Source organism: Netta rufina (assembly GCF_964035555.1).
Source record: "Netta rufina genome assembly, chromosome: 25".
Taxonomy (NCBI): domain Eukaryota; kingdom Metazoa; phylum Chordata; class Aves; order Anseriformes; family Anatidae; genus Netta; species Netta rufina.
This window is the reverse complement of record NC_140149.1, coordinates 2340709-2363527: the sequence shown is the minus strand read 5'-3', so window position 1 is coordinate 2363527 and position 22819 is coordinate 2340709. Positions and strand designations below refer to the sequence as shown.

At 45.2% G+C, this 22819-nt stretch overlaps 1 protein-coding gene across 6 annotated transcripts in view; it reads left to right on the top strand.

The window, feature by feature from the left end:
- Positions 1-281: 281 nt before the first annotated feature.
- ZBTB44 (zinc finger and BTB domain containing 44) overlaps positions 282-22819 on the top strand; it is a 41433-nt gene continuing 18895 nt past the window's right edge. For 4 of the 6 annotated variants that reach the window (XM_084301611.1, XM_084301610.1, XM_084301607.1 and 1 more), the window contains exons 1-2: positions 282-387; positions 19137-20206. In XM_084301611.1, the coding sequence (XP_084157737.1) occupies positions 19189-20206 (1018 nt within the window). In that variant the 5' untranslated portion in view covers positions 282-387; positions 19137-19188. Of the gene's footprint in view, positions 388-3376; positions 3456-6112; positions 6192-19136; positions 20207-22819 lie in introns of those variants that run through there. The other 2 variants (XM_084301609.1, XM_084301608.1) reach the window with 2 other exon arrangements.

Below are 22819 nucleotides of genomic sequence, written 5' to 3'. Positions count from 1 at the left end.
CGCTCTCCCCGCGCCTGCGCCCTCTCCCCCTCCCTTAACCCCGCCCCCTCCCCCCTAGCCCCGCCCCCGGCCCCGCCCCGCGCGGAGCACTGTGGGACACAAACACGGCGCCCCGCGCCCCGCGCCCCCTCCTCCCCCTCCCTCCCTCCTCGCGCCCAGCCCCGCGCGCGCCGCCGCCCCCCCCCCTCCTCGCTCCCCCCCCCCCCTCCCCTCCCCTCCCCGCCTGAGGGGGAGGCGGCGGCGGCGGCGGCGCCTTCCTCCCGCCCCCCCCCCCTCCTCCTCCTCCTCCTCCTCCTCCTCCTCATCCTCCTCCTCCTCCTGCCGCCGCCGCCGCCCCGCCATGGCCCAGCCGCGGTAGGGGGCTCGGCCTCCTCCCGGGCCCCGCAGGTAACGGGGGGGGGGGAACGGGGGTGATGAGGGGGGGGGGGGGAGGAACGGGAGGTGAGGGGGGGGGGGAACCAACGGGTGCCGGGGGAGGGCTTTGGCTGCTGCACCGCGGGTCCGCCCCCGGCAGCGCCCCCCCGCAGCGCCGCGTGGGGAAGGGGGGGGGGGGGGGGGGGAATAAAAACAAGGGGGGGGGCAGCGCCTGGCATGGACCCCGCTGTGCCCCCCCCCCCGGTCTGACACAGCCCCCTGTGCCCCCACAGCACCCTCAGAGCACCCTGTGCCCCCCCCCCGGGTCTTTAGGAGCCCCCTGTGCCCCCCCCCCCCGGGCCTGTGGGGTCCCCTTGTCCCCCCCTCAGCCCCTCCGTGCCCCCCACAGCTCTGTCAGAGCCCCCTCGTCCCCCCCCCCCCCAGCCCTGCTAAACCCCGTCCCCGTCCCCTCCTCCGGGCCTGTTGGGACCCCCCCCCCCGGGGCAAGCAGCAGCTGGGGAAGTTGTGCCTCCTGCCGCTGCTTCCATTTATTTATTTATTTCATTTATTTATTTATGTATTTATTTATTTATTTCTCCCCCCCGCCGCGTGTGTTTATGTAGGAAGGGGAGCCCCCCCGGGCTGCGAGGCAGAGCCCCGTGTCCCGGCATTGCCCCCCCCAACCCCTTGCAGCACCCCCCGCCCCTCTGCCCACCCGTTGGGGTCTCCCCTGCCTCCCCGCTCCCCCTCCGCCTCTCCCCGGTTATTTTGGCTCCGGCCTGCCCTGCGCAGACACAAACACCGGCACCAACACTGGCACACGCGGGAGCTGGGGGGGTCTGTGCCACGCTCCCGGCTCGCCAAGAGCTGTCGCCTCCTCGCCTATAGGTGCCCACCCCAAGCGGGGCACCGCTGCCCGCCCGAGTGCCTCGATGCTCTTTCCGTACGCAGGTTGTGCTGGGGAATGCCTCCGTGCTTGACCGCCGCAGCCCGCTCAAGCGCAGGCACCCCAGGAGGCTTCTCTCTGCCTGCAGAAAGCTGCTGAGGCTTTCCGGCCAAATAGGCAGGCACGGATCTCCCAGCAAAGCGAAGAGACGGCTCTGCCGAGCGCGTTGTACCTGCTGGCGAGGGAGGGTCTGTCTCCAGGGCCTTGTGCAACGGGTGTCGCATCGCCTGGCTACCAAAGGCTGCTGGCACATCCCGTGTCGTGCCCGTTTGCACACACCAGGAGAGGAACAGGCAGAGTTTCGCAGGTAGCCTTCGGGATGTGGGTGTTTGTCCCACATGCTCCCAGGCAGCAGGTTTCCCCGTGTGTCCTTCCATGTCTCCTGTGTCCCCGCAGACACCCGGCGGCAGCTGTTTTGGCGCCTGCCCCCGCAGCGTGGCACTTCCTCGCTACACATGCCAGAAGGGTCACCTGTTCTTACCCTGCACTTCATGGCTGCCCTGGGTTTTCTTTTCCATTTACTGTCCCAGAGGCTGCTTGGAAGCAGTCTGTGTGCTTCCCGGGGGTCTGCAGATCCCAAGCTGGAAACCTCTGGTCTGAAATTCATTGGATTTCTCTTTTCAAGTGGTACCTGTAGTTTGGAAGTTGCCTGATCTTGTCAGCCTCCCGTTCTCATCCAGCTCAGAATCTTTCTCGCATGTTTCTAGAAGTCTCCTGCTTTCATTATTCTCCTCACACCACATCCTAGGTTTGCCCTACCCACGTGGGAAACTTCTCAGCTTTCCCACTTAGGTGCTTGCCTCTGCTTTTTCTCTGTGCTTCTCCCGCCTGGCATGGCACTTTCCCTTTCTCCTTGTATTTTAATTTTGTTTGCCCTTTGGGTGCCTGGTACTCTTAGCTTTTATTTAGGTGGAGGAGTTTCCCCCCTGAGGTGCTTTCTGGTTTTGAGCTGCAGGTCACGCTCGTGGTACTGCTCTGCAAACCCTGCAAGGCGGCACCGGGTAGGGATGGCGTTGCTCTGGAGGCTCACAGGCTGGTGTCCCGGAGTCTTGCAGGGCATCCCAGACGTGCTGTGCCTTTCTTCTGCCCCTGAGCTCTCTTCGTGCAGCTCGATGTCCGTGCGTAACGCGGATCCGAGGCCTGATGCGCCTGGAGACCTTGCCTGGGTTTAAGTGCTCCTGTTTATGAAGATAGAGCTGAACAAGTGTTAGCCTGCGAGCCGAGATGCAGCTCTACCAACGTAAATACTCCCATTGATGTAAAGCTGTTTATACCAGAAACTGGTTATAATGCTGTAAGTGCGTCTCCCGAGGGACTCCTTCTATTTAAACAGCTGGTTTTAATCTGAGGCTTTAATTGGTGCGAACACTCCGAGCAGTCCCTTTCCAGGGGAAGGGAATTTCCAGCCCTCCTTCAGCCTCCCCAGGTGGATGCTGCGCGGATGCTAGCTCGCGAGGAGGGGAGGCTCGCTCCTGCTTTCCCACCCAGGAGCTTTCCCACTGGTTTTGTTTACAGGGTGAGAGAACTCTTCTGTTTGTGACTGGGAGCTTTGGGGGGCGAGGGTCTCTGTGTAATTCTTCTGTAATACGTAACAGAAGTAGTCGGCAAGTGAAACTGAATCCTTGCCATGTTTGTTGCAACAGGAGGTTAATCATAAACTCTGGCAACTTTTTAAAGGGGTGGTTTCGTTCTGTGGTGTCTGTTGCAAATGCGTGCTGCTCCGAGGGGCTGGTCAGCTGTTTGCCAAGAGGATCAAAAGCAAGTCCAGCTTCCCCTGCGTGTGAAGTTGAACAAGTGGCCCGGCATTATTTTTGGTTGAACCCCGTGACCCATTTGAAGGAGGCTTTTTCTTTTTGTGTCCTTAATGGCCGTGTGATGTCTGCTATAAGGTGAGGTTGCACAAACACCGCTCACCTGTCACTGATAAGGAGACCTCGGGTCCTTTGCCCTCGTGTTGGTTCCTTCTCATCTGGTGCTTCACTGCTGCTGTCTGTTGCATCTGATAAACTTTATTTTTCAACGATCTTTGGGGATGTTTATTTCTGTAACAAGATGCGGTGATACGTGTAACTTCGCTTTTTTTTTTGGCGTCGTAATTCACTGCTTAAACAAGAAGAAAACCAAACTGACAAATCGTCGAGCGACGCTTGTGCAGGTACGTGACGAGGAAGGAGATGTCCCTTGACGTAGCAGGGATTGTCTGTTGACACGCATCTCTCCTGCCTGGTTAGAAGTAGGTTATCCCTGCTCAAATTATGCAACTGTGCAGACAGCCAGACTTCAGGAATTTCAAATACTTCAACGTGTCAAGTGCTGACTCTGAAATTAAATGCTACGGTCGCAGGGCGCGTTGAGTCTGTCGCTGGCAATATGACATCAGTCTCGGAATTGTGCGGCTGAAAAGGGGCAGCAGCTCGATTACCTGGTGCTCTGACAAAGGAACAGGGCCGGGTGGGAAATGTGCCTTCACCTGTAGCAGCGCTTTGATAGCAGGCCATTACTGTTTCAGCAGTATTAAGCAGCAAGAAAGCCCTGAAAACTGGTTTATGCAAGAAGTTGAAGCTCCTCGCTTTGCGGTTGCTGCTGTTGCCTTGAAAGATGCAGTTTTTAGCAGATAGATCTAATTAAATAGTTGTGTACTTACTGCTAAGTAAACACGGGAGTCCATTACTCTTAACTTCCTTTGGAGGTCACATTGATTCTTCTAATGGTTTCACGGGATGAAAACAAATGTCTGGTGCTGCTTGCAGAAGGTGCACAAATGAAATGGTGGTGGTAGGGAGCGAGCTGCAGACCTGGGAAAATGGCATTCACGTGTGTGATGGGGAGGGAGGAGTTGGGAAGGCCGGGAATTTAATTTAGTTCTTTATTTCCATTTAATCAATTTAAGGAAGTGACTTAAACCACGCTTTATTTGTAGACAGCGTGTTTTTAATATATTCCAATTTAGAGCCGGGGAAATAATGATTTCAGACAAACAGGTTTATCAGAGTGCGAGAGGGCTGGGATAATAAGGGCTGCAGAATGCGCGCAGCTCAGCGTGCGGTCGGTGACAGTGGCCAGAAGTAAATCATTAGGGGGAAAGTAGCAGAGCAGACAGAGGTGGCATGGTAATCATCCCTCAGCGCGTCTACCAGCGGCAGGGGATTTAGAGATGGCCTGAGCTGGAGGTGCGTGCAGACAACCTGCTCAGTTGTGCCTCTTGGTCCCGTCATCCGTGGATTTGCCTAAACCTTTCGAGCAGTTCGTACCTTCAGCTTCTGCAGTGCGCTGTGCAGTGAATTCCACAAATTGTGCGAAAATGTATTTCCTGTTGTGTTTTTTTAAACCCGGTGCATGGTAATTTCATTGAGTGCTGCCTAGTTTCTGTAGCAGCAGAAAGAATAAAGAATCTTTTTGCCAGTCACCTTCTCATTTGCAATTGTATAGATCTGTGTTCTCAGTTTTCTCTTTGTTCCCCCCCAGCTGAATTGTCCCAGGCTATTTAGTACCTCTGTCTGCAGAGGCTGTTCTACATCACCTTTTTTTTTTTTTTTCCCTTTGAGGTCTGCCACGTTGTTTTGAGGTGATTCAACCACAACATTTGTTTGCCTGCTCTACCCAAGAAGGTTGAATAAAGGCATTTTTTCCAGAGCACTGAGAGGCTTTCTCATAAAGGGCATTTTGTAGCTCATCAGTGCTAATGTTATAAACGTTTGTTGTGCAGTGTTTTATGTTCAGAAGTACAACTGAACGTCCTCATTGTGCTGTGTTGCTGGAGGTACAGTTAGGGATACTCGAGAAGATGTTGGTTTATAAGTTTAGTTACAGGTGGCACAGTGCATTTGGATATTACTAAGAGTACCTTATGAAAAAAAGTGAATTTATGGTGGGTACTTGTCACAGGTGAGTCTTTTGCTGGGTTTTGAAAGCATTACGATGTGTCCTACGGAGATCCAGAAGTGCTGGAGATGCCTGGTGGTTATGGTGTGAGTTGGTCCCACGTTAGGGACAGATATTTACATGGTGTTGGAGTGCTGCAGGTCCAGCAGCTTCTGAAGGTTTCTTTCAGCTTTTGTTGTTTGTTTTGTTGTTGTTGCTTATTTTAGTGGCTATATACCCACGGTAAGAATGATGTACTCCAAGAGGTTTCTGTGAGATGTTAATAAAGATGCTGGAGGCTTAAAAAAAAAACAGCTAATGGATGAAAACAAAATGCACAAAACTCTTTATTCCCAGCCCGAGCCATGCGGTTGGTTCTCCCAGCCCAGGTTTGGCCATACAAGGCAAGAAAGCGAGAGAGCCTGCGTTGCCGCTGCTCACCTGACAGCAGCTTTTTGGGTAAACACCAGGATTTTGAGTTTTCAGGGCCAGGAAGAGCTCCTTTTAGGCATTTAATTTTACCTGCATAATTGAGTCATTAGGAAAATAAAGGGTACACACAGTGCTAAGAGGGCGATGACACAACCGCATTCCTGCCTTGCTCCAACTTGTTGGGGATTCTTTATAGCCGCTTCCGTCTGAGAGGCGGCTGCTTGTTGCCGTGTCTGTGACACCCCGACTAGCTGGCCCTGGGCCACGCCGTCTGGGTCGGCGATGCCTTTTTGCTTCTCGAGATTGTGCCCGACGTGTGGCTGCGCCTTGATCTCTCTCCCCTTTGCTCTTTCCGCAGGTTCTCCGTGGCGTTGCTTGTCAGCGCAGGCTTCTTGTACTTCTGGCAGGAACGGGGCTAGCACGCTTCGGGGAGGGTTGAGATTTGCATTCCTGCCTCAGAAAAATTAATTTATTACAGTTAATGTGTATTTCATTAAGGTGTAATGCTTCCTTGCTAATCCGAAATTGAAGTCGGGGAAGGAAAGCTGTCATTTCTTGTAATAAAACTGAGTACTTCAAACAACAAATCAGTTGACAGGTAAGCTTTGTGCTGAACCAGTAAAAACTAGCACTTAGCCAAATTTGGCTGTCACAAACCTAATGATTGTGATGTGCAGTTACAGTCGTTTGTTTCTGCAAAATGAGGCGACAGCTTTGTCATTTGCAAGTGACAAAAATTAAAGCCTCGCACACAGTCAGGTAGGAGGCAGTGCTTGGGGGTGACAGCACCGGGGTGGGGAGAGGAGGGATTCCTCAGCTCCCTAAATTGTGTTGCTGCTGGCGGCTCTCAGGGCATAACACACCCAGGTTTTGTCCTGGAGGAACAGAAGAGATGGTTTATTTCCAAGGGTGGTTTTTGCTGTACCATCAATTAAAGTGATGTCTGAAATTGACTCTCTTCTGTCTGAAACATGCCTCGTGTGCCCTCTTTTCTCCTCAAAGTCCTGTAGTAAGGCTTGGCAGTGCTCTGTAAGGAGGCGTACACGTGTGTGAGGAAGCACAGAGGTTTTCGGTTCACCTTTTTACTCTTCCATGGATCTAATGCAGTAGAGCTACCAAGAAAGTCTTTGAATATAATAGTTTGGCATGAGGATACAAAGCCCATGCCATTTTTCTCCCCACTTCTTTCCCATGGCACCCCCAAAAAGGGCTTGGGGCTTTTGGTAGTAATTTGGGAGGGAGATTGGGGTGAGCAGACTTTGATGTACATTGTTCCAAAGTTTGTTGAGATGCTTGCAGAGCTTCTGAGGGCAAAGACTGCGATGCTGTGGATAGCCGTGGTACAACAGGAACAATTATCTTTCTGGTGTTCATTTAGATGAGAAGGTTGCTGCCATGTGACAAATAAAAGCGCTTTATGGATTTTGGGGGGCAATTTACAGTATTTAGTAGAATTTAATGTTTGACTAGTATTTGTTCTGAGACTAGTAGCATTCCCGCAGCTCAGTCGGAAGAATTGCCTAACCCAGTGCTTCCTGCCCCACACACTCAGAAGTGCTCGACCTCAGGTCAGCGAGGCTGCGGGTACCGGCAGGTCTGGGTCTCAGTTCGAGCTCCTCGCTGAGATGGGGAAAATGAAGCCTGGTGCTTTGTTACGCAGCATGGGAAGAGGTCGTGCTGGGGCTTGTCTACACTGGGAAGCCGGGGACAAACTAGATTGGAGTTAGCACAAGGGAGAACTTTGAAGAAAGTGTTTAGAGCGCGTTAAAATGACGCTGTTGTGGAAAGAGTGGTTGAATTTGAATGTGTGCCTCAGGGATGTAACATCAGTCCGCTCGGTATAATCTCATTATGTTCTGGGGCTTGCCTGCATGACGATACTGCAAATTCATTTGTTGCTTTTATTCTAGGAAAACAAAACAAAACAAACAGGTTTGCTTGTGTGCTGGTGGTACGAGCATCTCCAGCACGCGCTTTCAGGGCGAACGGCTGTTAAACTCGCCGTGTAAGAGTTTGGTTGTGGGCTTTTTCAGAGAATTGGTGAAAAAACAGTTGCAGGGCAATGAATGTGTGATGTATCACAATACATTCCGTCTAATGAAGTTTGCACATTAATTTTTATTAAGAAAATAAATATTGCATATATAGCAAGACCTCTTAGCTGTTACTGCTCGCGTTGCTAAATGAGCCTCAGTTTTAAGTACAGCCTGAAAATGTACTTTTATGTGTTATATGGAGCACTAATGTGAGATTCCTACAATGAAAAGTTCAAAGTGCTGGAGGCTGGGGAAAGTGGCATTTATCGAGTTTGCTTATTCAACCATGTGAAAGCTATATTAGGCACATAAAGTTTATACTTTGCACTGCAGCTTCAAAAAGGCAACAAGTTAAATCTGGGTCCTTTGAAGTAGTGAATGGTAACATTCTGTTCTCTGAAAGAGCTGACTTCAAATGATCACACCAAAACTTGAAAAACTGTCGTGGCTCGTGAAGACAAGACTTGGAAAAAAAAAAGAAAAAGAAAAAAAAAAACAACACAGGATATGAAAATGTGTGGAGTTGCTTGCGTGTTGTTAGGGATGGAGCAGCCAGCGTGTTGTACCTGGCTCCGTTCCCGAGGCTCTTCACCCGTTCTGCACCAAAATGCTGCGAGTTGCTGCTGTCCGCTCTCACCAGGTGCATCTTAAAAGAGCTCAGCTGGTGCATCAGGTGTGCCATTTGTTGCAGCCAGCAAGCGTCAGTGATGTCGAAAGGTGTGGAGTCCTTTAAGAGAACATCTATCTTCTCCACGTATCTGTAAGTGTTTTAAGGCACATCTCATCTTCTAGGTCTTGCGTAAAAAATACTCAGTGGCGTCAGACCAACGATTCATGTGTGGCGCACGCTCCAGTACTGTCCTGATTATTGTAATCTCTTCTTTTAATTAGATCCTGAGATTAAGCACTGTCTTGCTGATCAGTGCACTTAATGGATGCCCTGTTGGTTCTAGCTAGTACATGTTGCTGTCTGAAATGTCTGGTTAAGTCAGGTGCTCTGAGAAGACCCAAGCATAGCTTACTTTAGAGACAAGGTAAGCAGCAGACATGCAGGGAAGAAGAACGCACCAAAAAATCCTCTTGAGAACCTTTTGGGAGGCTAAAATAGATCCTGACAACCACCTGACAAAAAAATGAGGTATTAAAATAGTCTGGTTATTCTGTGGGCCTTTCAGTTAGCTGCTCAATTTAATTAAATGCTATGGAGATCTTTTCTCCAAAGTCACTTTTAACTAATTAGCTTCCAGATTGTAGCTCAGCTCTATTAGTAGGTCCCTAGTATATAATGGTGGGTTTTTAATTTCATACTGTTGGATTTCCAGTGAATTTCCTTCTGTTCCTAGGACTCGAGTTAAGTCATTTGTTTTTACGCTTTGTGCTGATGGTACATCTAAGCCTTTTCATCAGCATTTTTTTTTGAGCCTGTGTCTCTACGGAAACACTTGGAGATTATTGCTAAAACAACTCCTTATGGCACTTCACAGGTAAATTCTTTAACCTGTCATTTCAAGTACACAAATTACGTCTTTTTAACCAGCTCCTTAGCTGACTTGTAGTTTGTCTATTCATCTTGTTTTTGCTAATAATTCTGCATGTCACGTTATTCAAACATTTTAATGTAGTCCTCATCTTCTGTGGCATTTCTGTTTTTTTTCTTCTGAAAAATGCATTATCGAGTTAGTGTGACATACTTCAGCTTCAGTAAACACAGGTGGTGTCTCATTTTCCGTTTGGTTTCTTATTTTCTGTTCTTCTTTTCTTCATATTGTTTTCATTCAGCCAGGTTCTGCAGTTGTATACAAACACCTAATCATATATCACTGCTGATCTTTGAGAGATGAAAACATCTTTATGTTTTTAAATAACCGGAGCTTTGGCACTAAATATTTGAGAGATTGAATTAACACTGTGGTAATGTTGCCAAGCCTTCTGGCAGGTGTGTGCCACACAATAAGACAATCTTTGAACAGTCTTGCCTCTTCTCCTAGTACAGTAGCACCTTTTCTTGAAAACTAAACTATCAGATTGCATGTTTATAATCACAGAGCGGTGTCTAATGGAAACATTTTTAGATTGACTTCTAATGAAAGGAGTGGCAACGTGTTTTACACACCTACAACGTGATCTTTAATCTTCAAGTTTTATCTAGCCTTGGAGTTGTAGCTATGCTTTAATCTTGCTGTAGTAATCTAGCACACTGAGTGCCCACATACAGAGCTCTCAATTGCCTGTCAGTGGTTCCCAGGGTGTTTTGGTTACAAACTTCTGTCAGCTCGCAGCTTCTCCCATCAGTCAGAAGGGTCTGCTCTTGGCCATGGCCGTTTGCAGTGCTGTGCAGATTCATTTTCATTGCCCAAAGCCAGTGGGACCAAAACCATTTAGCAGGTTGCATTTCACTGTATATGACTTGAAGTCCAACTCTGTGACACCTTCCACAGTTAACCGATTCACAGATAAATGGGGAAATTACTATCTGCTGTGAAGCTGCCTCATGGCAGACATAAGTTTGTCAGCTGCGGAGACCAAAGCTCATTTTTCTCTTTGCCCGAGACATGAGCAGAGTGTCTCTGTAGAAATGAAAAGAAAGGCTTACAGTAAGACAAAATCCTCTTGCCAACTTGAGGTGGGTCAGGAGGAAGTCTTGTAGGCTGCTTCCTTTAGGTCACGTATACGGGATGATAAAGGACATGAATAAATCTGGAAGTGTCACTTTCACAAGGAAATGACAAGATGGAGCTGCACAAGAGTCTGTTGCAAGTGTGTGGCTGCTGGTAAGCTTAATGAGGATGGCCTTGGCATCTGTAATCTGTTACATTCAGACAGATGACTTCTTAATTCTGCCAGATGCAGGGGTTGGAACAGAGCTCCTTTGAGTTTCAGGACATGTTTGGGGCTTCTGAGCAGATACAGTCTGCAAAGGATGTGCTGGAGGATGTGTCAGCCCAAATTGGTAAGTTCCATGTCGTGTTCCATTTCATCACTGGGAAATTTTCAAAGGTTTATAAAGGCACTTTTATTGACCGATCCACCTTCGTTTGGGTATTTGCATTTCCATCCCCTGCCTTGTGCTGGACTCTAATGTAGGCTACTGATTAGGCTGTAGTAGTTCTTTCTGTCAGCCTGCATCCAGACTGCCTTTATCTAATATCTCCTGCCACATTATTGGAATAGGACTGCTGAATTTTTGCATTCGACTTCTTGACTTTGCAAATGAATGATCTAGAAAAAAATTGACATACTGTGCTTCACAGTATGTGTAGAAACAGCAACTCCTGAAAAATAATGGTTTAACTAATGGTTTATAGCCTTTTCTTTGTTAAGACCTCGTGTTACAAGAACAGCATCTCTGTGATGTGTTTTATGTTGTTTTGAATATTCTAAATTACTTGGGATTTAAGCAATAGACATGTTCCCTTGTTTTTCATTACAGTAAACGTTGCTTTTTTCACATATCCAGCAAACATGCTGCTTTTACACCCAGAGGCAGTCTTGTAGCGTGAGGAAGACTTTGGTCCTCTCACTCTAACTTCTGTACACTTTTTACTTGGAGCATTGTTTAGAATCAGTATAACTGAAATGTTTGGAACCAAGTAAATATTATCCCATTTATTCTTGGTTTGGATTGCTTTAACAGAAGGTATTGTGCTGTTTAGTTGTTAAATATCCATGGTGTAAAAAAACAAAAACAAAAACTTCTGCAAAACTGAGGAAGAGACAGAATAGCAAGCTGCACCTCTTATGGTGAACAAGGCTGAAACCGTGTAACAGGAACGAGCAGAAGTAGATTGCAAAAGCAGTGCCTTTCCCATCCCGCCTTGTGGGGAGGTTTGGTAATACGGTGTTACCCAGGTCCCTAACAAGATGCTTTGGCTTCTCTCGCAGGCCCCTTCAGTTCTGTACAGATCAGCTCTGAGTCAAGACAGCCGTGCTAAGTGGATGCTTCTGGGAGCAGTGGTGGTTAAGGGACTGGCTCCTGGAGCTTTGACAGAGCATGGACATTGACAGAATATGGCAGGAGCATGCCCTGCTCAGCCAAAGCTTTGGAACCCACTACCAGGCACTGAGTAAGGGTGATAAAAGAGTGTGGTGAGCAGGCCCTGGGCTCACCGTGACAAAAACTGAGGAGAGAGCTGAAAATTTTCTAAAAATTATTTGTAGGAATTTGCACAGAAATGTGAGTTCTTTTGTTAGCTTCATACAAGTTGTGTATCAATTTCCTCACCACAGAGTAAACTGCGTGTTCCAGGACATGGAGAGCTCAAGTTCAGTGCATTTGGCAGCAGCACTGGTTTCTGATCAAAGCTTACACCTTGATGCCTGTATAAACAGTTAAAGCTGAAATCCTGAAGAGGTGGATGTTTTGCTCATTTTCCCTCTTGTTTGGTAATGCACCTCAAGAGTAAATTGGATGGATTAGAAACAACAGCAATTAAAGCACGGTTGCCAAAAACAGTACCTGGGTTTTGAATGATAAACTGCAAGGGTGATAAATGAGTGGGAGCCGTGGCATCTTACACAGGAGGAGTATCAGCACTTAAGTTGAACTTGAAGCTGAAGTTCCAGTCATGCAAACCTAAGACAGCCTGTACTCTGCTGCCACAAGTGAGGGGAAAGGCGTCTGTTGTTACTTCAAAAATTACGTGCTCAACTTTCCTTCAAAATGTGTATGTAAATGCTTTCTAATTTTATTCTCTCAGAACTGTTCTGTTGCAGCTGACCTACCATCTCAATTTACAATAAAACTGTTTTGTAGAATAAACTGCTGTTTCTGGCACCCCAGCACTGGTCTCAATGCTTTCAGCAGCTCTGAGAATTAAAATGCACCTACCAGCTTTGTGTCACGCAAATCTACTTTTCTGTCAGCTGTGTTGTTTTTTTTGCTATCCACATTAAAGATTAATGTTTTCAATAGCAGTGATAATGTGAGTCAGTGCTGTAACTGCCATCAGAGATTTTGCCATGCCCTCAAACATCTTCTCTGTTCTCGTGGCATGTTACAGTTACGGCTTTTCCATTCTTATAATTTTGAGAAAACTTAAGGGATGTGTTAGGAATATGAACCAGATATTTTGTGGGCACTTGATGTTTCCAAGTAATTATTTGGGTAGAGGAGCTATCAGGTGCTTTTCCTCCTTGTGCTTTGCAGGTAAATACTATTTCTAGTCTGTCAGTGAACTTAGAGTAAAGGAATAATGAGTGCTTTTGCACCTGCATCTCAGTATCCTGTACTGAAGAGACTTACCTTGGTTGGTGCCAAGCAAGTAAAGTTATCATATCCTGGCACAGCTCAGGCTTTCCAGATGTGAAAATCTTTTCAGCAAGTTATTGTGATGGGGTCGCAGCCTTGGTACTTAGGCTTTGTAAAACTCAGGAGTTATAGGATTTGTGAGGAGCTTAGCTGGATCCTTAGTGATTTCTTGAAGATGTGGGGTTGTTGGTGGTGGTCATTGCCATAGCGTGGCTTCAACAAGTGTTAAACAGGCCTGGGTGCATGGAGTTCATCTTTAATCTGAAAATTATGTAGGCTGTTTACATAGGCTTGAATCAACGTAGAATTATTTGTGTGCACTTAAACGTTTGAAGCAGCTGTTGACTGCTGATGTTTTAGTCCACCTCTATGAATGCAAGTTCTGAAATACCTCCTGCCACCCTCTGCACCAGCGCCTGCTGGTATGTAGTTGAAATTTGGGAAGGTCTTTCTTTGGGAAGTCTCTGCTGGACCTTTTTCAGAGGAAGAGGTGACTGTTTGGGGAGCAACTTGCAGCCATAGCATCTTTGGAAAGGATTCCTTCAAAGAAAAAAGATGAAGTGGCAATATATAGGTATAAACTTCTCTGTGAATACAGAGAAGCTAAGAAATGCTTTTTATAAATGACAGTAATTGTAGATGGAGTCAATGGCCTCAAAACCTCTGGTGTATGAGGTTGTCAAAAGTGGTGAGCCAAAACCACTCTTTTACGAAAGAAATGACATTATCAAATTCAGCACTTGCGGAGAGTGTTCAAAAAGAAAAACATACTTTCGTCTGTGTTCTGCTGTGAAAGGGAATGTTACTGCTAACAATAAATAGATGGATTGTAGCATTTCTAGGCTTCAGCTTCGGATGTGGAATTACTCTACAAATAAAGCTCCCAGGTGGAGCTTTCCAGAGGTTGGTACCTTGCTGTCAGCAATTCTCTGCTCTGAGGCCGGGCTTTGCTTCCAGCGCTCCTCCAGGAGGCCGGCCAGACCTGCCAGAGAGCCCTGTCCAAGAACAGAAGCTCCCCACAGACTCCTTACAAAGGAAAACACCTCAAAATCATCCTCTTCTGTGAAGCTGGGAGGAAGAGGGCACCTGAGGAATTTCAGTGTCTTGGGGTAGTGAAGTGGGAATGGTTTGGGGGGTAAAGGCCTGGTTCCAGGCCCAGAGACCAAGGGCCGGGTCAGCCCCAGGCCTGGATGCTGTCACAGCTTTTGCAGGCTAGCAGTATCCCCTCAGACCCCATTCATAGACTGCAGCTCAGCGTTTATTTCATGTTTTAACGCAACCGGTGTGTTTATGAAGTAACTAGTTTAACACTAGCTCCTTTGTGCAGTTACAATTTGAAGTATGCTATCCTAGAGGAAATTGGAGTTGCAACCACTGCGTGCTTCTCTGGATGGTTCATTTCCCTGGCCTGCTCACCCACTGCAGCTAAAGGTTACAGGTTTGCATTCCTCAGATTCCAGGACACCAAAGTGAATGCTGTGCATTGACGTAATTTTGAGCAAAGGAACCTTGTGTTTGCCTTCTCTTCTCATAAATACCGCTAGGCTTGGCGATGGCAGGCTGAGTTCAAACTAGGTTTGCTGACCTAAAATGCTGTTTCAAACAAAGTTTAGAAAGCGCTGTTGAATCATTTGAAACGGGAACGGTTTGTGAGCTCCAGCCAGCAGTTTTGTCAAATGAAGCAAGGCAAGATTTGTAGTGGGAGATAGTACCTTTTAATAGGCCAGCTGGTGTTGTTGGGGGAAACAGATGTGTGTTTAGATAGACAAGTGTTTCAAGGCTGAAATAGAAACAGCAAACTTGAAGTTAAGTACACACTCAGAGCAGTTGTTCTAACTCAATTATAAACTTAATTATACTAACCAGTGAGGCACTTTGAGGGAGAAGGGGGTGCTGGTACCTGTGCAGCAGAGGGGGATGTTGGCAGATCCTGGTTTTGTACCTCTGTGGCTCAGAGCAGCCAATTGCTGCCTCTTGAGCACAGAAGAAATAGAGATGAGGTGTGTTGTGAAAGTTATGTTAGCAGCCTAATATTTTAGTTAAGGGTGTAGTTGGGCAGTGCTCCTAGTTCAGCCATTGGAGACTTTCCAGTTCATGCATTTCTCCCCACAGATGATCCCCGGGCTGCTGCCGCTGCGTATGAGGTGGTGCTGTAACCAGTGGCCAAGAAGCGGTCTGGGTTATGAGTAAATTTCCCCAAAGGTAGCTGTAGTGATCCCATTTACACCATGGCTTCAAAGTTCAATGAACAAGGGGCTGGGGAGCAGGAGGGTGGGAATTTCCTGTGCATTTTGGCACTGGAGCTAACATGGCATTTCCATACCTGGAGTCAGTTGGTTCTAGTATTTAGAGAAGTTGTCTTCATATTTTGTCAGTGTCCTCAGGTCAGGACACAGTTTAAAGGTGGGGCGGTAGTTCTGTGGTGCTAAAAATGAGTTGTAAAATGATGTTGCCAAGTCACAAAATGAATGCAAACAGTTCTCTGAGTGTGCTTCACTGACTTGTTCGAAGAAAAACCAAGACCATTCTAGGTACTATGTTTTAAAAACACTGATTTGAGTCATAGTGCTAGTCAGGAGATGAAGAAGCAACTTTTGCGTATGTGGAACTGGCAGGTCACATAAGCCAAATTTTTCGACCATTACCATTTCTTTTCCATTTACAGGGCATAGTATAGAATTTCATATTTACTGCTTCTAAGCACAGAAGCTTGCCATATGTTTAATCATTGTCACAAAACAGCGTTTGTGAATTGATAACTTGGTAAAACTTGTTTTTTGTTAGCCTTGACACAGTAAGAATGAGCTAAGTTGCTCTGACTACTTAAAGGTCAGGTCTACATTAGTGCTTGTAGGATTAAAAAACACCCAGACCTGAATTAATGTTCAAACTAATTGTACAAAGTCTTTGGTTCTGTAGCACTTGCCTTCAAACTGCTTTTGCCCAGGAGTGGAGAAAATTCTCTGGGAGTCCTGAAGTGCTCTTGTCTGACTTCTCACCTTGTCCTGGGATCAGCGCCTTGGCAAGGTTGTGAATTCCCACACGTTTCCAGTGTGGGAATGCACGCTGGAAAAACCATTCGCTTGAGCTGCAAGTGTCTGAGGCAAAGTTAAAAACAACTCTGATGCATGCTGAAGTGTCCCGTTGAGAATATTTTAACAACTTCTGAAAGTATCTTTACATTTCCTTCTGTTTCTCTTGAACTCTGCAATACTTCTCTGTAGCGTGGGACAGGGCAAGGTGGACGTGAGTGCCCTGGTTGGGAGAGAGGGGTCGTGCTGCCAGCAGCTGGGAAGGAAAAGCTGGCCCCCATTTCTTTGACACCAACCCAGGACCTGCTTACAGAACCGCTGATGGTGTTTGGCTTAAAGCTGAAGGCAACATTTACAGCTCCAACTCATTTATCATTTGATACGCCTTGATCTCCAGACCCCAAATGCTCCCAATGTATTGTGCGTTTAGTTCGCTTTTGGTTCTTAATCACTCCCGAATGTAGTACCACATACCTGAGCATCTAACAACTGCTGTCAGGGTGTATTTAATAATTGGATTATTGTCAGGATAAAGCTAATAATTATATCTATCAATTATATCTAATAATTGAAAATAAGCTTTAAAAAAAGTCATTTTGAAATGTTGACAATCCAAAGACTTGAGGTGGGGTTGTAATGCCTTGGTCCTTTACTCTGTTTTATCACAAGGACTTACTGCAGCTATTAAAGTGCCCTGTGCCACTGAAAATTTAAAAAAGAGAATTGAATGCTTTAGGACCTGTCTGAGCTTTAGCATCCCCATCTTTTCATGTGAAAAAATACTTCCATACTGTTTAAATTATCTTCTAAAAATATTTGACAGTTTTACTACCTTATTAACTATAAATAACTGGTATTGTTTCCCCTCCCCAGCCCAGCTCTTCTGATTTTACTGAAAGCAGCATGCATGTGCATACATCTTTCAGCCTGTGTAGGAGCCGCTTGTTTGAGCAGCGGTGTGTCCGAGGAACAAGGGACAAAGTCATGTTATGGAAGTGACTCAACAAAACAAGGTCCCACGTTCATGGCAGGCGCTCTTCTCATGTAATAAATTCATTTAAATTTATTGCACTGCCTTCCGCTATTTTATTTTAAATTCTGTAACCAGATCAAGGTCAAGGAAGCAGAAGATGAAAGGGGAAAGGAAGCCAGAAGAGGGGAGAGGCAGGCAGGAAGGGGGAAGCAGGACAAGCAGTGCTTCAAAAGCGGGTTTGAAGGAGGTGAGCAGGAGAGATCTCTCATAGACAGGAGGGATTGTGAGCGTTACTCATTGAGATGAATGGAGAAGGAGGATTGTGATTAGTCTTCTGGGCATATAAGTATTGGGAGTATTGCTTGCCTAGGTTTTTCTCTTTGTTTACCATTCTATATCAGTGGTGTTTCTAAATACCAGATACACTATTGATAGTCCTTGTGCATGTATTCATCTTTTCGCAGCCAGTTCCTGAACAGGGGTTCTGGGCTTCTGATGTGCCAAGGAACTGCTGCAGCTACTGGGAATTCAGCAGGAAGGGTATCCTAAGGCCATTTCAGAATATGCTGTTACAAGATTTTACTGCAGAGTTTTGGTCTGAGATCAATTAAATATGCTTTTCATTTGATTCATGCTGGAGAACAAACAGTCTGGATCTTCAGATGCCTCCTGAGGTCGATATGTTTTCTTTCACTGAAGAGGAGCGTTCTGCTTGTGCTCAATTTCTTCTTCTGCAGTAGTGTGAAATTTCATTTTAAATCCAAATGGACTTACAGTTTCACTCAGCCTTTATGTGTATTAAGTCTTAGTCTCTTCTCTAGAATAAACGTTTTTCCAGTGTGAAAGGGTTTGCAGTACCAAAAGTGAAATCAGAGGACAAGAAGAAGCCGAGTGCAGATGCCTGTAGAACAGGATAGGCTCTGACAGCTGCCATTTAAATATGTGCTAAGACTTGTGAGACTGGTGGTAAGTTGTTCCAAACTACAGCGAGCTCTGTATCTGGGAAGCTTCACATGCACAATTTGCAGGAGTGGTATGGTTCTGGGTATGTGTAATGAAGAGGCAAAGGGTGATGTGAAGAAGCTGACTGACTCCAGGAAATAATCAGATCCAATTATGTTATTGATGTTTAACTGCCAACTTTACCAGATGATGTTTCTGTATCATGTTAATTACGTGACTCATGTAGAACACAGAAGACTTTACATGGAAGCTTGGGGGGCCATAAGAAGGTGTAACATTACAGCTTATTTTCCCTCTGTGGTGGAATAATTCAGAAAGAGTTTGAGCAAACACGGGAACCAATTTTATATATTTTTTCTTTTGGAGATGGTCTTTACAGCTGCCAGACAGTGTGGGACATACGGTCCCCTCTAGTCCTTCAGGACCTTGCACAGAAAACATGCGTTTGTTCCTACACGTAGAAGAGAACTGGTCCCCGAGAAGGCAGTGTGTATTTTTTGTAAGAAAAAGTTGCACTATTTGCATTATTTATCACATGTATAAAATCAATTTGTGTCTATTTGATTTAAATCCAAACTTCACTTTGAGGTTTGTAATCCACTGTGTTTTTGAAGAAATTTTCAATAAGTTCTCATCCTAGTCCAAAATTATTTATTAAAAGCAGCTTTAGGCAATCAGTACCTGCACTACAGCAGTAAAGCAGAGCTATTGGCAACTATTATTTTGTGTTTACTAGCTTGAACTCTGCCCTCTGAAAATTCATGTTGTAGTTTCTCTAAAACTTCTGGTATTAAATGCCTTCTCTGGGATATTTGCCTGCTCCTGCACGCTCATAAGTGGATCCAAGAAAATGTCTATTCCACTTAAAAGGATCATTCGACAAAGTCCCTCAGGCTTAAGAGCCATGAGCAATAGTTTCCTGAGCCCAGAAAATAAAAAATCGAGGTTTCTTACACAGATGATGGTTTCAAAAATGCTTTCTTTGTAGTGTTACAGGCACTTGTTTTTCTCTAAACTGTGTTGGAAATTTGTTCTGAGCGGACAATAGCAGAAATGTGGGAGACGATATTAGTGATAGACTGCAAACAATTTGGTCTGCATTTTTGAAAATTACAACTGAGTAATTGCATTTTTGTATAGTTAATCCATTGCACAGTCTGGATCCTAAAAAATAAAATAACAAACCAGGCCCTAGAGGATTCCAGTGCATTTTCTTCAAGCAGGATCTGAAATAAAACCACTTCGCTTTTGCTTTTTGAGATGAAAATGATGGCTCTTCTCTTTGTTTTAGGATACCTGTGATCTCTCGTATGTGGAAGGAACGCTAGCAGAAAGGTGAAAAAATGGGTGTTAAAACATTCACTCATAATTCCCCTGCTCACAGTCAGGAGATGCTTGGAAAGCTGAACATGCTTCGCAACGACGGACATTTCTGTGACATCACCATTCGCGTCCAGGACAAAATCTTCAGGGCGCACAAGGTGGTTTTGGCAGCCTGCAGCGACTTCTTCCGATCCAAACTCGTCGGCCAAGCAGAAGACGAGAGCAAGAGCGTGTTAGACCTGCACCACGTGACAGTGACTGGTTTTATACCCCTACTGGAATACGCTTACACGGCAACACTGTCCATCAATACCGAAAACATTATTGACGTGTTGGCCGCAGCCAGCTACATGCAAATGTTCAGCGTGGCTAGCACGTGCTCGGAGTTCATGAAGTCGAGCATTTTATGGAATACGCCCAACAGCCAGCAAGAGAAGGTGCTAGATGCAGGCCAGGAGAACAGCGCAAACTGCAATTTCACTTCGCGAGACGGCAGCCTGTCTCCGGTGTCTTCGGAGTGCAGCGTGGTGGAAAGAACCATTCCCGTGTGCCGAGAGTCACGAAGAAAGCGCAAAAGTTACATCGTCATGTCTCCTGAGAGCCCCCTCAAGTGTAACACGCAAACAAGTTCCCCTCAAGTGCTGAATCCTTCAACTTCTTACCCGGAGTCCAGAAATCAGCCTGTAGACTCCTCCTTAGCTTTTCCCTGGACTTTTCCTTTTGGAATTGATCGAAGGCTTCAGTCTGAGAAGGTGAAGCAGGTGGAGAACTCTAGGACTTTGGAAATGCCTGGGCCCTCGGAGTCCAACAGAAGAATTGCAGACTACGTGACGTGTGAGAGCACGAAAGCCAGCTCGCCCCTCGTGATCGAGGAAGACGTGCGTGTCAAAGTGGAGAGGTTAAGTGATGAGGAGGTTCATGAGGAGGTATCGCAGCCTGTTAGCGCGTCCCAGAGCTCCCTGAGCGATCAGCAGACGGTCCCAGGAAGCGAGCAAGTTCAGGAAGATCTCCTGATCAGCCCACAGTCTTCCTCTATAGGTATGGCCGTTTCTGGGGTTATAGATGTGCAAGTGCATGTGTGTGCACTCATGATTTTACTGGAGGAAATGCGTTTGTGTTTTATTTTTGTGGAACTGCTTTTTTTTTTTTTTTTTTTTCCTGTTTAATGAAATGTTACATATAAACCCTGGTGAAGGGACAGGACTTGGAGCTATTTAAACAACTGGAACGCAACTGAGGAAGGTAGGCCTGCTGGTAGACCTCCTGATTATTCAGAAGGGATTGATAGCCCCTTTTTACTTCTGGTTGCTTGGCTGGGAAAAATAATTCTGTTTTCAGTAGTGTCAAAAGGCACGATCCCAGTTACGCTGTAACACCAAATCTGAAAGACTTATGGCTTGTAGCCACAGAGGGACAGAATGGTACTTTGCATCAGACATAAAATCTTGTATAACCATGACAGAGAGCCTTTGTAAGAAGATTTGCAAAATAAGTGGTGGAACACTGTCATCTTAATGTCCCAGACGAAGGCAAAACCACACAGTCATAATACTGAGAATCTTTCCATTTCTGTGAGGCTTGGTTCTCAAGTTGCTTCTTCAAATGCTGCCAATTGCTGAGAGAAACCTTTTCCGTAAAGGACAATTTGAAGCCAGTTTTGGGTTTTTCTAGCAGGCTGTTGCTTATTAATAGCTAATATTTAAAGGTTGTTTTTTTCTCTTTGCACATAATGTATTGAATGGCTTTTAGTAAGTCAGAAGGCCAGCAATTTGCAATATTTCTAGTTTAATTACCAAAATTTTGCCCTAGTCAGCTATTTTGCCTTCAGTTAAGTGGCTTGACCTGTGTTTGGTAGAGTTTGTTTACTGAAAGATTTTTAATAAAGCCTGGTTTATTTGAAAACCATAAGAATGAAGAATGTGCTGGCCTGCTTCATTCACGTAATGTATACATGAAAGGCTACGTCAGTTAATTAAGTAAATAAACTAAAACAAAGTAAATAAATGTAGCCTAGTAGCCTGCACAATTTTTTTTTTCTTTGCTCGGTGTATCACTTTCTTCTCTGCAGAAAGTGGGTCTGGCCATTTTAAGTTTACAGTAGATACGGTCTGTGTTGTTAAAGTATCTTGGGTAATACTCACTAAAAAGAAATGAAAATATCTTCCCTGTGTCCAGCCCTTTAAGACTTGATGTTGTTGTTTCTGTTCATCAGTTTATAGAGTTCATGTGTTGATATCATGCATCATTAATTCTTTTTCCAAATGAAAATGTTTTATTTACCAAAGGCAATGCCATTTGCCTTTTCTGAGGAGCCAACTTAACTTAAGGACCTCTAAATCTTTGGATGTAGTTTGCCAAAATAGTGCACAGATTAAAAGCAACAGTTTGCTTGCTGGGCAGCTTCCAGGAAAAGTGGTCCTTGTTCAAGCAGGTTTAATTTGACTCTGATTTTAACTCGTTTTAGTAGGAACTTAGGGGAGAACTTGTTATGGCCAAATGATCGGAGATGCAAATTATTACATCAACATAATTGTACCATCCCAGACAAAACAGAACAAGTACAAATAATGATAAGGGCAAGTTACAAACAGCATATCAAGTGAAAGGAGACTATAAATATCATATCCAAGCAGATCAAATGAATGAACTACATTACAAATGAGTAGCATATTATCTACAGAAGTTTTCAGAGGGCGTCTCTTGGAGTTTGAAATGTCAGCAAAACTGCACAGAATGGGTTTGGATGAATTGGGACCTGAGAATGGGAGATTAGAAATCGGTTGTAGAAAGAGAGGTGCCACAATGCTATAAAATCTCCTTTTGAAACATGCTGTATGTAATACCCAGGCACCTTGCTGCATCTTCCTCTTGCTGAAGATTGCTTTAGCCAGTTTCCTCAGCTGTGAAATGATTTCTGTTGACAAGCAACTTTGCACATCCATCTTCAAGAGGTTTCTGTTTGGAAGCTGCGTGACATTTGATGGAAAATCTTCCATTTTCTAGTTCCTATTCTAGTTTTTGTACCACGAAGGTCATGAGCTGACCATTTGTACAGCATGGAGCAGAGGATCTTAGTGATGATAATGTTTAAACTTGAAATGTCTGTTACTGAGGATATTAGCACAGCATGTTCTTCCTTAAAGGGCTACGTAGAGAAAAACAGTATACTAGCCAGCCCCAAATCCTCAAAGTGCAAATCTGTTCTTTGTCCTTGAATATGTTTGAATTAATGTGTACTGCTCTTTGCATAACATTATTAACTATCCTGATAATAGTTTTTATTCACATTTTCCTATAAAGAGAAACAATGCTCTCATTTTTTGCACAGTTCCTATGTACCAAATATATGATAAGGCATGCTTTGTAGCTCAGAGAGCACTTTTTACCTCCCAGAGATGTATTTCTTCATGCAGTAATATAGGAACAGCAAATGAAGGCAGAAAGATATGTTAAAGTACAGCTTTCTCTTTCCTGAAGATATTTTTCTTGTATAATTGCATATATTTATCTCCGTGTTTTATAGCGCATTTGTATAAAAGCATTCTTGCCTTTATTTCTGATATTGCAAAAAGCTCTTCTTCACTCTTTGGACAATTTCAGAATCATTCATTTGCAATTTATTATATTTGGAGGCACTTTATAATACAGAAG